Consider the following 15,256-nt stretch of genomic DNA (forward strand, 5'->3'; position numbering starts at 1 on the left):
TTTAAACACACAATGCAGGATCTGAAAGAACAGTACACAACAAAAAAGCAGCATTATAATACAGAGTTATATCCACAAGGGTTGGAGTCAACTTACAACATCACACAATTGTAGACCACTGTTAATATGACAAGTCAGAATCAAGTCTGGTTGGGATTCCTAATGAACAAAATTCCCCTTTTCTCTCAAGTTGCAGTAAAAATTCATCTACTTTCATTGTCTTCCTTGGATCAGGCCAAATGAAATGCTCAGCTGCGTAAAAAGTCCCCTGCTCCATTAACCTGCATGCAGACTGGTTTCATTCCTGAATGTTTTAAAATAATAACATTTGAAAGAGATACGCAATGAGAATCAAATTAGAGTAGGGACCCAATCTTGGTTGCTAATTACTTTTTCAATCTTCTCAGCCATACAGGCAATGAGAAGGCCACACTACAATTCTGTAGTGACAGCTCTTGTTATTAGAAAGTTCAGTATCCAAATAACTGCAATTGCCAGATGGATTAAGGTACCTCAAAAAGTAAACATACTTACTCAGACAACAATGCATCTTTTTGCCACAGAAAGGGATCATGCTTCAATTATACTTTATGTTTTTGGAACATGTCTTTAATCAAACTGCAGATCTATTTTTCTCATGCATCGGCTGCTCCAAAACAAATAATAAGATAAACTTTCAAGGTCCACCAGCTGTTTTTTTAACAGCTTGACAATTATTCTTCTCAGGCAATATTTAGAAGTATCTTAACTTTTCCAGTTTCTTCTTCATTTGCTAAATATTAATATGTGGCATAACAGCAGTGGCATTTAAAGTTTTAAATAACTTTAGGATGAGTTATTTACATAATGAAGATAAATGTAAAACACAGCAGAAATTAGATGGGATTATATGTTCAACGGGAATCAGCTGAGTTATCTAAATATAAATCTAGCTTGAGGTTCAACACAAAATATTAAACTATAAAATGCCAGTTCCCAAAATATGACTTTTTGACAGCTGCCACTGCCAATTCCTTCACATATATAGGGGTGAATATTTCTGAGAATGCTGTTTTCAACTTATTGCTGTAGCTTCCACATCTCTTTTTCAAGAAAATGTAATACTTACTTGCCTCAGCAGGTAGCCAAGAGGGTTCAAAAACTCTACGAGACGGGGCAGCAAAGTGACAGAGAAAAGTTACTCCTCCTTGTCTAGATTTTGCAACCTAGATATGGTAGGTAATACCTGAATGCAAGACTATTAGGCAATACTAGAACTGTAGGCTAAACTAATCATCATCATCGTTCTGGAAGAGGGCTATGGCAAGCCACTTTCTTACAATTGGCAAGAAAACTGCAGGGACATGTCCATAAAGTCAACAGGAGTTGAGTGTGACTTGAAGACAAACTTTAACAAAAAACTTGAATATGATTAATATTGGACAAAACATATATGGCCAAATTCTTTGTAACATCAATAGATTAGATATAGTGTGGGTGGCAAATCTGTGACCTACCAGATGTTTTTTTTTTAATTACACTTTCCCACTGTTCCATGCAGCATGGCCAATGGAGAGTCAATGTAGCAGGACTTCCAATATACTGTATGGTCATAAGTAGTCCTGACTAATATTCATACTGTGAACAGTGGGTTATAAGGAACAACAAATTACAATATTTGTATCTTAAAACACATTAAAAGGGTCCTGTAGAAAAAAATTGACTAGTTCTAGTAAGAGCCAGGTTCAAGTCCTTGGTTGGTCAGGATGTTTCTTGGGGGACCCTGGGCCGTTCCCCCTTTTTCTCAGCTCACACTCCCTTGGAGGTATGCTTGCAAAACACATTAAGCCAAAAAGTCCAGTCAATAAAATTACACATGCCATCTTTTATTATATAAATTATTGTACTGTCCTAGCTCAGAGAGCTAACTATTCAGGATTTATAGAAACTGGACCTCGTAACCAACCATAAACTTTGATTACAGCATCTTGGTTCCTATAAATCTGAAATGGCAGCCCTTCCAGCCTATGCTGGAGGAGTAGCTTACTCGTTGTTGTTTTTTTTGGACAACATGGAGAAAGAGTAGGAAATACAACAGAGAAGCCTGGAATTCTGAAGAGACCATGCAAGGTGGCATTCCAGGAATACTTCTGGAAGACTAACAGTCAACTATTTGGGTAAATACACTAACAGAAATACAAATATGGTAGAACTATACAGTAGGGGAATAGTTTTATTTATGGCTTGCAGTGCAGGAATGAAAGGGCAAGCCACATTGTCTGCCATGACCATAGTCCTCCTCCTGCACTGCTGTTCAAGTAAACCACAAAGGCCTGCTGGGTGTGTCCCCATGGTACCCATGCCACCAATGTGCCAGTGGGTGTCTAGAGCTTTCCTTTTATATTACAGCACAGCTGAGATGGCCAAAGTGCATATTCCTTTCTTAAAAATATATAAATTTTATAAATAATATAAAAATATAATATAAAAATAGATATATAACTGACAATCTGGTACCGAGAAAAAAAGCAAGCCAGCTTCTTCACATGCTTATACATAGGTTCATTTGGGAGGGGTGCTGATAATTTAGCGGCAGGCAGAATGCCTGCTCTGTCTGGGGGGAAAAAAACCAACCACCCTCAGTTCAATGCCTAGCACCTCCAATTAAAGCCTCCTGCTGTTTTCCCTTAATGGGGATAAGTGGGTTGGACTAGAAGACCTCTAAGATCCCTTCCAAGGCTATGATTCTTTGATCTGGGGACTAGTTAAAGCAGAGTTCTGGTGAAGTGGGCAAAAAGCCTGCAGTAAAATGTGCAAGTGATAACTTTTTCTCTAAGGCAAAGCAGAAAGAGTACCACTAGATCAAAGGGGGCAGGCGCTGCTCCGAAGGAAAGGAGTTTGCATTTGCAGCGGCCCCCAGGGACTCGCAATTACCCCCCTCGGCCCCTCCCACTTTCATTTGGTCCTTCGCTTCGAGGCACCGGCGAACCTACCAGGGGTGCAGGTCCTTCCGCAGAGGTGAGTCTAAGCCGGTGCACCTGCGGGGCGCGATCTGCAGCGCAGAAACCCCTCGCAGCCGTCCGCCTCCAAAGCTTCGGTTGCTAAGCTGGTCGTCAACTGCGACGTTCTAGAGCGCCAAGCGGGCTTTGGACCGTACCATTGCCTAACTCTGGGAGGGGAGACTAGGAGAAGCGACCACGTTTTGACGGACTGTCAGTAAAGCGCAGAACGTCTCTCTCTGCCCTGGAAATCAGAGTGCTTTGTGTTGTTCGGGCTGCGTTGCAACTCTTGGAAAAGAAAAAGTTGGAGTTGAATAATAGAGACCGGACGGTACAATTAATTAATAGCAATTAATTAGCCGAGACGGCTGGGGGATTGCAAGACCTTAATACGTGTTTGAAAGAGAGGAAATGGGACAGGTAGCATTAAGAAAGGGGGACGCGGTAAGCACACCGCCCATTCCTTTTACGTTTATTATCTCAGCCATACGTATGTAGTTCAACTTCCAGGCAGCTACCCAAAGCTATATCCAACAAAACATCTACTAAAAAAATAAAACAGTGAAGAGCTGAGAGGAAAATGTGCCGGCCCAGCCGCTGTAAAAATACGATGACACATTTTTAGCTGCTAGGACTACATATTTCAAATGCGCCTAGTAACAGTAACTTATATTTTGCCGTGAGTATTTTATATTGTGTATGTGTGTTTGCGTGAGTGTTGCCCAGCTAGGTAGCAGCAAATAGCTGATCTGGATAGTGCTTGGGTAGATTGATAGATTGAGAAACTAAAACATAATCCCAAAAGAAGGCAACGGCAAACTGCTTCAGTACAATTTCCAAAAACCCTTTATGGTTGTGTCTGTGAAGCCACTGGGCTCTAAGCTTCATTTAAAGAAGATTTTGCCTTTTTAAAAATACAGTACAGTACTTGCCTGTTTCATATACTTTCAAATCAACCCAGAGGGTAATGTAGCATTAGCACATGGCCTCCAGCACCAGATTATTTCCTTTGGCCCCCTGAGGAGCATGGAATGGAAAAGTATTGTGCCTGTGATTCTTGCAGGACAACAAGGATGTATTCACCCATAGCTGACCCTTCTATGTTAGCCTATATCTAACCTAGATAACCTATTAAATGTTATCAGGATGTATTCACCCATAGGTGACCCCTCTAGGTTAGCCTACATCTAACCTTGGTGACCTATTAACTGTATTCACCTGTAGTTGACATCTCTTGAGAAAACAAAAGTTATGGGGATGGGTCCACTGCACAGAAGAGATCAAAGGGAAATCCCAGTTAAGGTGATGAAGAACTTCTTGAACAATCAATAATCTCTAAATGTTATATCTCCTTGAAGCAAAATGTATAAAAACCCTGATCTCTTTGTGTTCGGGGAGCCTCTTTAGATAGAGGTATCCCCTTTACTGCTGCGCACCAATAAAGGAATTTTGCTCTAAAGAGTTTCTTGTGTCCGGCGAAGTTATTGGCAATCGTCTCCGGGCTAAGAACCCCGTTTTGGGTCCAATACCCCAATGTCATGGTGAAGGAAGCGTCTTCTTGCCATCTTCTGACTTACTGCCTTGTGTTGTTCTCTGTGTCAGCAGTGGAGACCTTATGGCCCACTCAAATTATAGCTTGCAGCTGCTCCAACTAGTAAGCCCTCTGTCAAGAAATGCTGTGAGATGAAACTCAGCAATGGCTGCGCATTTCGTACCCCTGCCAAGATATGTCTTCCTTCCAGCTGAAACAGAGCAGGTATACTTCCAGGTCTGGATTATATCTTTTTGCAATTAAGTCTGTGGAGAGGAGGCAGGATACATATGTTTAAATAAATAAAATAATTTGGGCCTGTTTCAGCTATTGAGAAAAATGTTCCCTGAAAGTAGCAGATTTGCAAATGTACCATACATAGTCGAAGAAAGAGACCTTGTGCTGTAAATAGTTAAGTGGTTAAGGATTTTTATCATTTCAGCAGCATTGTGATGAGATAAACTCTGCATTATCTGCAATAAATACTTTACCCAGATATTGGAAACCGGCCTAATGGAAGAGGAAGCTGTGCTGCTACCTGAAGTATATAAATATGAAACTGCAGACTGCAGGTAGAACTATTGCCTTGTTCCAGGTAAAATAGGTTTTGACTCTTAGGATGTTTGTTTACTTTCTGCTTGTCAAACTTCACCATCCCGGGCAGAGGCAAGGCTATATTGTTTGTGGCCCCTTTTGCATGCAGGCCTTTGAATACTGTTGGAAGTGATTCTGCTACTAAAAGGTTCTACAAGGTCTTCAAAAAATAATAATGTTCTCTGCTATGGTTCCCTGTGTAATGCACGTCCCCATCTCGAAAGGAAAAGTGGGCAGCATGCTACTTTACTATAGCAATCTCAGGCAAAAGGAAACTAACATTTGAAAAATGGGCTGATTCTTTAAAAGAATCCCTTTATTATTTTTGGACTTGCTGCCTAATTCAAAAGCAGAACGAAAGTTAGAAAGTTAACAGAAAAGTCTGTGCTGGATTTTGATGCAGTACTTAATAGGGGACGGAATGTGTTGCGGGGCAATGTAACACTCATTCATCCCCTTCGGTTACTCTGAATGAGGTTGTTGGAGGAAGAGTGGCTGGGGTAGCTGAAACTTTTTTCTCAATAGCTGAAAGAGGGTTTCCTCTATCTCACAGTGGCTTGCTAACATTGCTGGTTTCCCATTGCTGGAAAGTAGTGATTTCAAGTAGGGTTTCTTGCACGAGTATGGGAAGCCTAGTCCACTCTGTTTCAGAAATTATGCTCAAGATTGCTGGTTTCTAGCTACAAAAAAACCAGAAATCTTGACTCCTGCTGGTACAAATGGGAAACAACAGGTTTCCTCCCCCCCCCCCCCCATCAGTGCAAATTTCTGGTTTCCTATTGCCATTTGTAAATAAATTTATTTGTAGTGGAAAATGAGTGATCTTGTCTGTACCTGCAGCCAGCTGGTCACTGGTTGCCTACTGCCATTAATAGATCGTTTCCATTTGGAATGCATCACTTCTCTGCTTGGGATAGATCAAACATGCATTGTCCATCCAAAGATGGAGCACCTATGCTGCAATTATGATGCATTTAAAATCAGAAAATTTTATTCAATCAGTTGCTTAAAAATATAGTAGCAAGGCAGCAATGTCAGATTTTTGAAAATATCTAAGTTAATGAAAATAGTGGATGGATACATAACATTATTATTTGAGCTACAATGGCAATAGGAACAGGAGTATTTTAATTTTATTTTATGTTAGAGATTTTTTTCACATTTACATCTGTTTCTCAATCATGTGGTTGAACTAACAGGAAAGAAGGTAGGTAAAAAGGTTTAGAATATAATATCCAAGCAATAGTTTAATATGGCTGGTGTGGGTCTTCCGGGCTGTGTGGCCGTGTTCTGGAAGTTTTGTTTCCTAACGTTTCGCCAGCATCTGTGACTGGCATCTTCAGAGAGCAAGAGCACAGACACGAGCAGTTCTCTCTGTGCCCCTGTCTGTGCTCCTGCTCTCTGAAGATGCCGGTCACAGATGCTGGCGAAACGTTAGGAAACAAAACTTCCAGAACACGGCCACACAGCCCGGAAGACCCACACCAGCCATCGTATTCCGGCCGTGAAAGCCTTCGACAATACAATAGTTTAATAGATTAAATTGAGCTACTTAGGCAGCAATTCTTGCAATGAAAAGAAAATGAATTATACAAAATATGACTGACTGAATCACGGCAAAACGGAGCTGCTGTTTGTCCGTCCTGGCTCCCTGTTAGTTTCAGTTTTGGCTCTAAACATGGGCCTTGCTCCCCCTGAAGCTTCTGCTTTTTTAACAGGTGGAGCTTATGGCAGGGAAGACTTTGTCCAGCTTCATCTGGCCAGCAGTTGGGACCATGTCTGGAGCAGAGGGCTCTGGCAACAGTAACTCCTGCCCTTATTACCTCCACCCTACATTACTGCAACGTGCTCTGTGTGGGGCTACCTTTGAAGATGACTCCAGTTAATGCAGAATGTGGCAGTGTGACTGTTGACAGGTGAGGGCCATTTTGCAGAATTACACCGGTGTTCCTGGTGCTTCATTGGCTGCCTGCTTGTTTCTAGCTTCCACTCAGGGGGCTGGTAATTTGGGCGGATGGCCCTACATGGCTGAGGTCTAGGTTACCTTCAAGACTTTCTGCTTCAAGTAAAATCTACTCACCCTTGCAGTCAAATCAGGAAGGGATGCTTTGCATTCCTGCCCCTCACGAAATCTGGGGCTGGCAGACCATTTCTATGCTTAGCCTGGTCCCATGAAACAGCTTGCCGCCTGAGGTTCAGATGGCTCCTGAAGCAATGAAGATTATACATTTTTGTCCCACATTTGGGATCTGATGTTTTTATTGGCATTTTTAAATTTTAACCATTTTAACTAATGATACCCCTGGTAGATTTTTTTTCTTTTTTCTTTTTATTCTTGTTTGCTTTATACTATTGTAAACCTAAAGCCTTGATTTGGTGGGTTAGAAATGAAATGAAATAAATTAAAAAATAAATTCACCATTAAGAGATGCAAAGGAATGGATTAATCATCTTCATATTGAAGAATAATTAGTTTTGCACCTTGGGCTAATCCTTAATCTGGTTTATTTAGTTTTGGATTAGCATGATGTGTGAATCCAATCATTGTAGTTTATAAATCATACTTGCAATGTGTGAACTTAGCCAATTATGATTTATTCAGTGGATCATGCAACCCATAGCTTTGTGCAATATGTGAATCTTGTGTATTGGTAAGAGACTGGGGCTGATGTGTAATTTTTTTTTATAGCCCAATACATTATAATTTCAAAAAATAAATCAGGGTGTAAATTTTGCACATCCTTATTTAGGAAGAACCAAGGTGAACCAAATGCAGTACAGTTTAGTTAGTTAGGCACCATTGATTTGGGTGATTTCATGGTGTTCTACTGGTTTCATGGTGATTCCTGATCACTCCATAGAGAAATGCTTGCTGTCCCAATTTATCTCCAATAATAACTTGTAGCTCTTCCAAGTACTTTCCAGTAATCTGTCTCATTGAATCTATCCATGTTACTATTGGCTTCCCCTTCTCCTACACTCAGCCATCCTAAACATAATCATTTTTAGTCCATCATCTAGGCAACATATGTGAATATCTGCTTGCTTATCATCACCTATGACTGACTGAGTAGTTAATCTTGCAGTTCATGGTAATTAGTAACCATCTCCAGCTCCAGGTTTTGAAGGCATCTATCTTCTTTCTTTTACTCTTTTTCAGTGTCCAGCTTTCATAACCATACATTAACAGTGGGAAAACTATTGCTTTAACTATTTTGATCTTTGTTGTTATTGAAATATCCTTTATGATCTTACCTAAAGATTGCCACTACTTTCTTCTCAAGGATTTTTCTTGTCCAGCACACTTCTTTTGTCCAGCACACTGTCCATTTTTATCTGTCTTGAGCCCAACAAAAGAAAACTCTCCACCACCTTCTCTTCTGTAATAAGCTCTTCCAAGTCCTCTCTACTTTCGCCTAAAGTGGCATCATCTGTGTACCTCAAAGTATGTTTTGAAACTTTCCAACTTTCATTCTAGCTGTCGTCTTTTCCCCTCTCACTATGCCTACAATGCATTTGTTGTGTGAGTTAAACAGAAATGGAACAATATGCATTCTTGTCTCATTTCCTTTCCTTTCCTTTTCTGAAACATTCTGTTTCTGAAAATTCACTTGTACCAGAACTTGAAGTTACCATAATATCTAGTTTATCTAGTTAACTACCCAGAATTGTCCTGCAGTGAGATGGGTTGTGACAAATTTGAAATATAAATATTTTTTTAAAAATCTATCTATCTATCTATCTATCTATCTATCTATCTATCTATCTATCTATCTATCTATCTATCTATCTATCTACCTACCTACCTACCTACCTACCTACCTACCTACCTACATCAATATAGCCTATAGTTATTAAGAAGTTTCTAGCTGTCCCTCTATCAGATTTATATCCTATCTTTCCCTTTTGTTTAGGGAATCATATTGTTATATCAGGATAGATGACTTTGTACTGATGTTGTTTTCTGCCCAAGGAGGCAGAGTGCCTACCCCATCCAACAGCCATCCTGTGACTGGGTTCGGCAGGGATGGAGCATACATTTTTGTCTGTCAAAGATTCTCGGGGAGTATCTGTGCTCCTCGGGCATGCAGCTCGTGCTGGGCAAACACTAGCAGAGTGTGTCAGCCTCGCTGAATCACCCCAGGGGAAGCAGCTCTTCTCCTGCTAGAAATTGGTCTGTGTGGCCACCCTATTCCTTCCAGGCTCTGGAACAATTTCTGTTGTTTTTCATTTCTTGGCAGATTTATCTTTGCTTCAGTGACAGATTTATCTTTGTTTTTGTGTTGTCCCAAAACCAGTCCTGTTCCCTTATCCATGGGAACACAAAGGATTGATCTTTCCTCTTGACATGAGGTGATAACAGTGAGTAATGGAAGAGAGAGGTAAAAATACCTCGACTGCACAAACCCTGCACAGGGTGCCTGTGATGGGATGTGTAGGCATCCTGCTGGTATTCAGGGACAGCTATAACAGCACGGGCAAGATGCAGACAGCCAAGAAATCCAGGAGAGGGAGAAGTGAGTGAAAGGAGCAAGAATTGCTGAAGGACACCCAGGAGCCCATGGAGGCAACTTGTGATCTGTGTCTGAGAAGTGAAAGGAAGAAACAAGCGCTAGCCATGTGGACTTTTCTCATAGTTATCTTCTCATCTCTGGAGCTAACGGTAGGTACTGGAACTGATCAGGTGAATACTGTGCGTGGTGGCAAAGAAGCCAATGTCTCTGAGTCCACCACTTAAATGGGAAAGGAGAAAAATATGGGAGAGTGAGATTGGAGCAGTCCAATGTGCACTTACATGGGAACAAGACCTTTAAAATGCAATGGAACTTACTTCTGAGTCAGTGTCTATGTAGGATTGTGATGTAAAATGGGAAAAAATTGAGTCGTGGTCTCCCAAACTGGGATTTGAAATTGCTTAAAATGTCAGACAAGAACACTTGCAGTAGGATTAAAAAAGTGATGAGAGCGCGCTTTAAAGACTCCACTCTGCCCTGATAAAAGATAAATTGTAAGTTGCATAGCTCAGTCTGGTTGTCAAAGGTTCTTTGTGCTTCAAAGACCAAAAAGTGTAAGTGCTGTGTGTTATAGTGACAGAATCATCAGCTCATTACACAGTCTGTAAAAATATAATTTATGATACCAATTTGCTGTATTTTCAAGAAGCATATAAAGACAGCTGCTAGTCAAACATAAATATTTGATTATGTCCTGTATAATAATTTATTGTAATTGATACACTCATTTCATACTAAAATTAAGAACTGTGCTAATGTATGTCTGATTAAAAGCTTATTTCTTGCTCCTTCCCTCATGTTAGAATATTGTTTAATATGGGCTAGAAATGATTAGTTTAAACTGAGGCACAAATCTCATATAGAAATGAAACAAAGATGAACAATAAATCAAGGACAGGTTAAAAATATGAATAATCATCAGATGAGACAGCATGCAGACAATTGTATAAATAGATAAAAATAATTGTTTCTAATAAAAAGATGAATATTTAAATATTCAGTTTTGGGTGAATTATTCAGTTTATAACAATTTATTGAATTGTTCATTTAGAAACTTTTCTATTCACAGAGGGTAATCAGTTAAGAGAAGTTAGACAGTAAAGCAGATAATATATTATTCCATTCATTTTTATAAGTTTTAAATCACTTTTTTTTTTTGCTACAATAATATTGAGTAATGATAAGTATCAGAAGTCATCTGTGACTTTTCAGATATTTTGGCTACAGTCAACATTACATACAAAATATATGACTTGTGATTTAATTGTGCCTCAGTCTTGCATAAGCTGTAGTAAAGTTGTGATGTGGCACTGAGGTTCTGAGATACGAATTTCCATAATTCTGGCCTATTTGCAAAATGATTCCATTGACAAAGCGTCAGTGTGACTTTGCTCCTTGGGAGAGCAAAATGCCAGGAGTTGCAACCAGACAGAAGCCTTCTCCTATGGGGAACCACCTGCCCTGCAGATCTCTCCCTTTCTCTCTCTAATTTTATCTGAAACACAACCAAGAAGAAGGAAAGATGAAAGGAAAGAGCAAAAAAGAAATAGAAAAAAGAGATTCCCAAGCCATATAAAGCTAAATAAGAATTTATTTAATAAATTTAATAAATTTATTTTATTAATAATTATTAATAATAAACAATACATAAATAAATTTAATAACTAAGAGCTGCTTGCAGATGGGCGGTGACAAATTTTAAATATAAATAAATAAATATTTTCAAAGTAACATTAGATTAGTATTGTATATAAAGGTGACCTTATATCAACTTAGCATTTTCAATTTGTTGTTAAAATCAAGTCAATACTTAGCAAAGGCGGCCAATATAATAAGAATTATCAATCAGAATAAACTATTAGAGCTTCTAATCTAAGAGTGTCTAGTCTTATCCTCAGGCAAAATCTAAAATTTTAAGGCCTTTTGTTAAGAGAAACCCGAGTTTCAGATGTGATACAAGTCTGTGTGCAAAATTATAGCCCATAAAAAGTTTCCAAATTAAATTCAGCATCAGGCTTGCTTTTTAAATTAAAAAAAAAAATTGCACTGATACAGACATCCTTTGCTTAGTCTGTCAGTCCTCTGAAGAAGCAGCATCCTGCAGCCATAGAGGAAACCTAGCAAATCTATCCTTGCTGCATTTCTTTTGGAGCAACAGAGGAGTGATTGATTTCTCAGCTCAACTCAACTCATGAAGACCATGAGAAGCTCTATGATGCTTTGGGAACCTTTTCTGGGGATGTGTAGTAACAGCAATGATTTGGGATGTATGCAACCCTTGTGTTTGGAATGGCCCCAGAGGATGATAACTTAGAACCCAAAACAATGGGTTATTAAGAAGAAAATTGAACCTGGCATCAGTTTTTATCTTCATGCTCACCACAGTTCACAAGCTATGCCTCACTTATTTCTTATACTTCTGTAATATGCTGACTCTGTGTGTGGGTTTGCATATTGTGCTATCCCAAAATGTATTGCAGGGAGGGGAGGGCTATTGGTTTTGGCTTAACATGTTTTGTAAATCCAACCTATTGCTTCTTTATTTAATCTGATGGAAATATATTTGTTTCTGCAAAAGATCATGAGATTTTACAACTAAGGGTAAAAACTGGTTTACGTTCCTAGAATACAACTGTCATGATTAGTAACTACTGTACTTATCATGCTGGCTGGGACTGTTGGAAGCTAATCCAGTATCTTGAGAGCCAACAGTTTGTCCAATCTTTCCTTAGGCCTTTAAGATAAGGGTCCTGAGCAAATCCCCTTATAAAATATGTGTGTTAAGCTATTAAGAGCTGTCTAGATCAGTCTTTCTCAACCTTTTTACCCTTGAGAACCCCTTGAAATAATTTTCAGGTCTCAGGGCCACCCTGCATAAAAATTATTATATCTACAGCTCATGGTACATTAGTGTGTTCAATAAGCTGAGTTATGGTGTGTAAACATTCTCACCACTGCGAGTGCTAGCATTGAGTGGTATGCAAAGTTCAAAAAGCAATGTTCATTTCTTTTCAGTCGAGACCTGTTGCAGTTGAGAAAGGCTGATCATCCTAACTTGGTACCCTTCAACAAGTCCCATAGTTTCCCAGCAAACATAGCCAACAGCCATGATAGCTTGGGATGACAAGTTAATGTCCAAAACATTTGGAGGGCAGCAGCTAAGAAAGACCAAAGTCTTTTGTGCAGTATTCATCATGTTCCACCATGTTATAGTTTCCTCTATACTTTGCTCTAAACTCCCCCCGCCCCCCCATGTACAGTACACATTCAGCAGGTGCAGCAATTGTGAGAATATCTTGTGATAAGTATGTGCTATCATACCTACTGCAAGACTTATGAGTTGCTGACCAAGTGGAGCACAGCATTGTTTCATGCTCTTCCCTTTTTCAGGCAACTTACTTCACACACATTTATAAACACCACTTAGTATTTAGAATGTTGGGCATGGAAACCAATTCAGCCTTTGAATAACTTCTGGAAACAGTAGGTGATGTTTACTTATTCTGACATGTTTACATCCTGTAAGGTGAGGGGAGAGGTTTTGTTCTTTTTTTGAAGGACAGAATACATCTCATTTTGAAATAAAACAGAAGACTTGTTGCCAGTCCTGGCTTGTCTTGGGCAATTCTGATTTATTTTTACAAGTTGAATGGAAGAATTTGAACTTATTGTACTCTATATTTCTTACAAACCCAAACATATGGTTATAGGGGTCAAGTTTCATCAGGGCTACTGGATACAGGCTGCAAAAATCTGGGCAACCAGTAGATGATAGCAAATAGAGTTTTCTGTCTTTCCTGCCATTGAGTGGTTTTCCAGAAGTTTGCAGGCCACATTTGGTACCCCTAAATTCTACACTTGATGTCTTCTGTTGTAGGGTTTTTCCCCCAAAATAATGCTCATCAACTTTATTCAACATCTGCCATTTAGGACAAAGAGAGCAAAGCTCCCTCTTCCACAAGCATGATTCACTCTGTTTGTAACTGCTTGCTTCAACTTTAATGTCCATCAACATTAGGCTCTGATCACAAGTGAAGTTGCTACTGTGACTCTGGTGTAGTGATTAAAGAAACTTCCTCAAGTAGGTACATTCCCATTGTGTTGGAGTCTTGTCATCTCCTATCAGCATGGACAAGGTTAGGACAGTTGGTAGACTAGAGGTGGTAAACCTATGGTCTTCCAGATAGGTTTAACGTATGACTCCCATCATCCCTTCCATTTGGTCATATGAAAAGTTGAAGCCCAGGCCCCCATCTGGAGGTCCACATTGGTGTATATCTCCAAGATGCATGTAGCTCCCAAGATTTTCTGTGCATCCCCTCCTCAACTCCTCATGATTTCTAGTAAGTAAATTAAAATTAAATGTAGTCATTTTAAGACAAGGTGAGAAGATGGATGGGAGTGGAGAAATCAGCATCAAAACCTGGATGCAGTCCAAGCAAAATAAGAGTTTTCCAATGGATACTCCTACTTTACCCTTGCCTTAGCACATTCTGTAAAATCCAAGTGTGACCCTCAACTTCTCAAAAGTTGGACACTCATGCTATAGACCGTATGGCTCTAGGCTGAATTTCTAGCACCTCTATTCAGAAAGAGCAGAAGAAAAGAAAGAACTTCCCCTAAGAACACAGCAAGCTATTGCCTGTCAGAATTGGAAATACAGTACTGGCTTGAAGGACAAAGTAATTTGACTGTTATAAAAATAACTTACTTTTTTTTTTTTAACTTTCCTAAATTATTTGCAAAAAACCTCAGTGACTGTTCGGTGTTCTCATTGATGGTAGAGACCTCCTATAAGTCACCTATCCAGGATTGAAGACAGTCTTCTTATGGTAAACATGGCTACCTTTGCTTTCCATGGGATACATCTAATACAGATGACATACATTTGGATGCAACATCTACATTTGTAGTTAATTAACCTATAATGTTAGGCTAAACAAGTTGAAATGTTTTTGGTTGAGTTACAGCCATATTCTAAAAGGCCTCATAAGCTTAATTCCAGTAAGATCACAGCCCTTACTCAAAGGGATGATTCAGCTGCACAAATAGGAGGTCTTCCTAATGTATATCTGATGAGTTGTTGCATGCCCTAAAAGGAATGCCCTAAAAATGAAATGTTGATTTGGATCTAGCCAAATTGTACCCCTTTCTAATTCCTTAGTAGAGAAATCTCACATGTTTGATGTGTTAAATATTCTATGCTTTTCCCCTTGGGTCTACAGTTGCTCTTTGTGAACTAATTCCCCTTTTGCTTCAGTTTTTGGATAGCTATCCAGTTGGGCATATCCCCACCTATGTAGAGAGAAGGAAAGATGGATTAAGAAATCCAATCTAAAAGGCAATCAAATTACTCTAGCATAAACTGGCATGTGAATCAGAGTTTCAAAGTAAATAAACAAATAGAATTTGCTATAAACAACACACACCAAATCTGCATGAAGAATGGCTGGGGCAGCCTATAGGGCTAGACAAAGCCCTTGTGGACATTCAGCAATCCTTCACAGGAGGTGGCATGTGAAGATGGACTATGTTATCATCAGTTCTGGGACATCTATTGCATAAAACTTTCTAATTTATACACATAATTGATTTTAGTGGAAGAAGCTGACTGATCCTACCCTTTTATAGTGTGTGAA

General features: G+C 39.3%; 1 protein-coding gene across 1 annotated transcript in view; it reads left to right on the forward strand.

The window, feature by feature from the left end:
• Positions 1–9,444: 9,444 nt before the first annotated feature.
• Positions 9,445–15,256, forward strand: part of SCTR (secretin receptor) — a 31,702-nt gene continuing 25,890 nt past the window's right edge. The window contains exon 1 of the mRNA XM_015887627.3: positions 9,445–9,766. Within this exon, the coding sequence (XP_015743113.2) occupies positions 9,665–9,766 (102 nt within the window). The 5' untranslated portion in view covers positions 9,445–9,664. The remainder of the gene's footprint in view (positions 9,767–15,256) is intronic.

The sequence above is a fragment of the Python bivittatus genome, unplaced genomic scaffold (genome assembly GCF_059951505.1).
Source record: "Python bivittatus isolate LINGU-HERP-01145 unplaced genomic scaffold, Pbiv_v1 ctg000480_np1212, whole genome shotgun sequence".
Lineage (NCBI taxonomy): Eukaryota > Metazoa > Chordata > Lepidosauria > Squamata > Pythonidae > Python > Python bivittatus.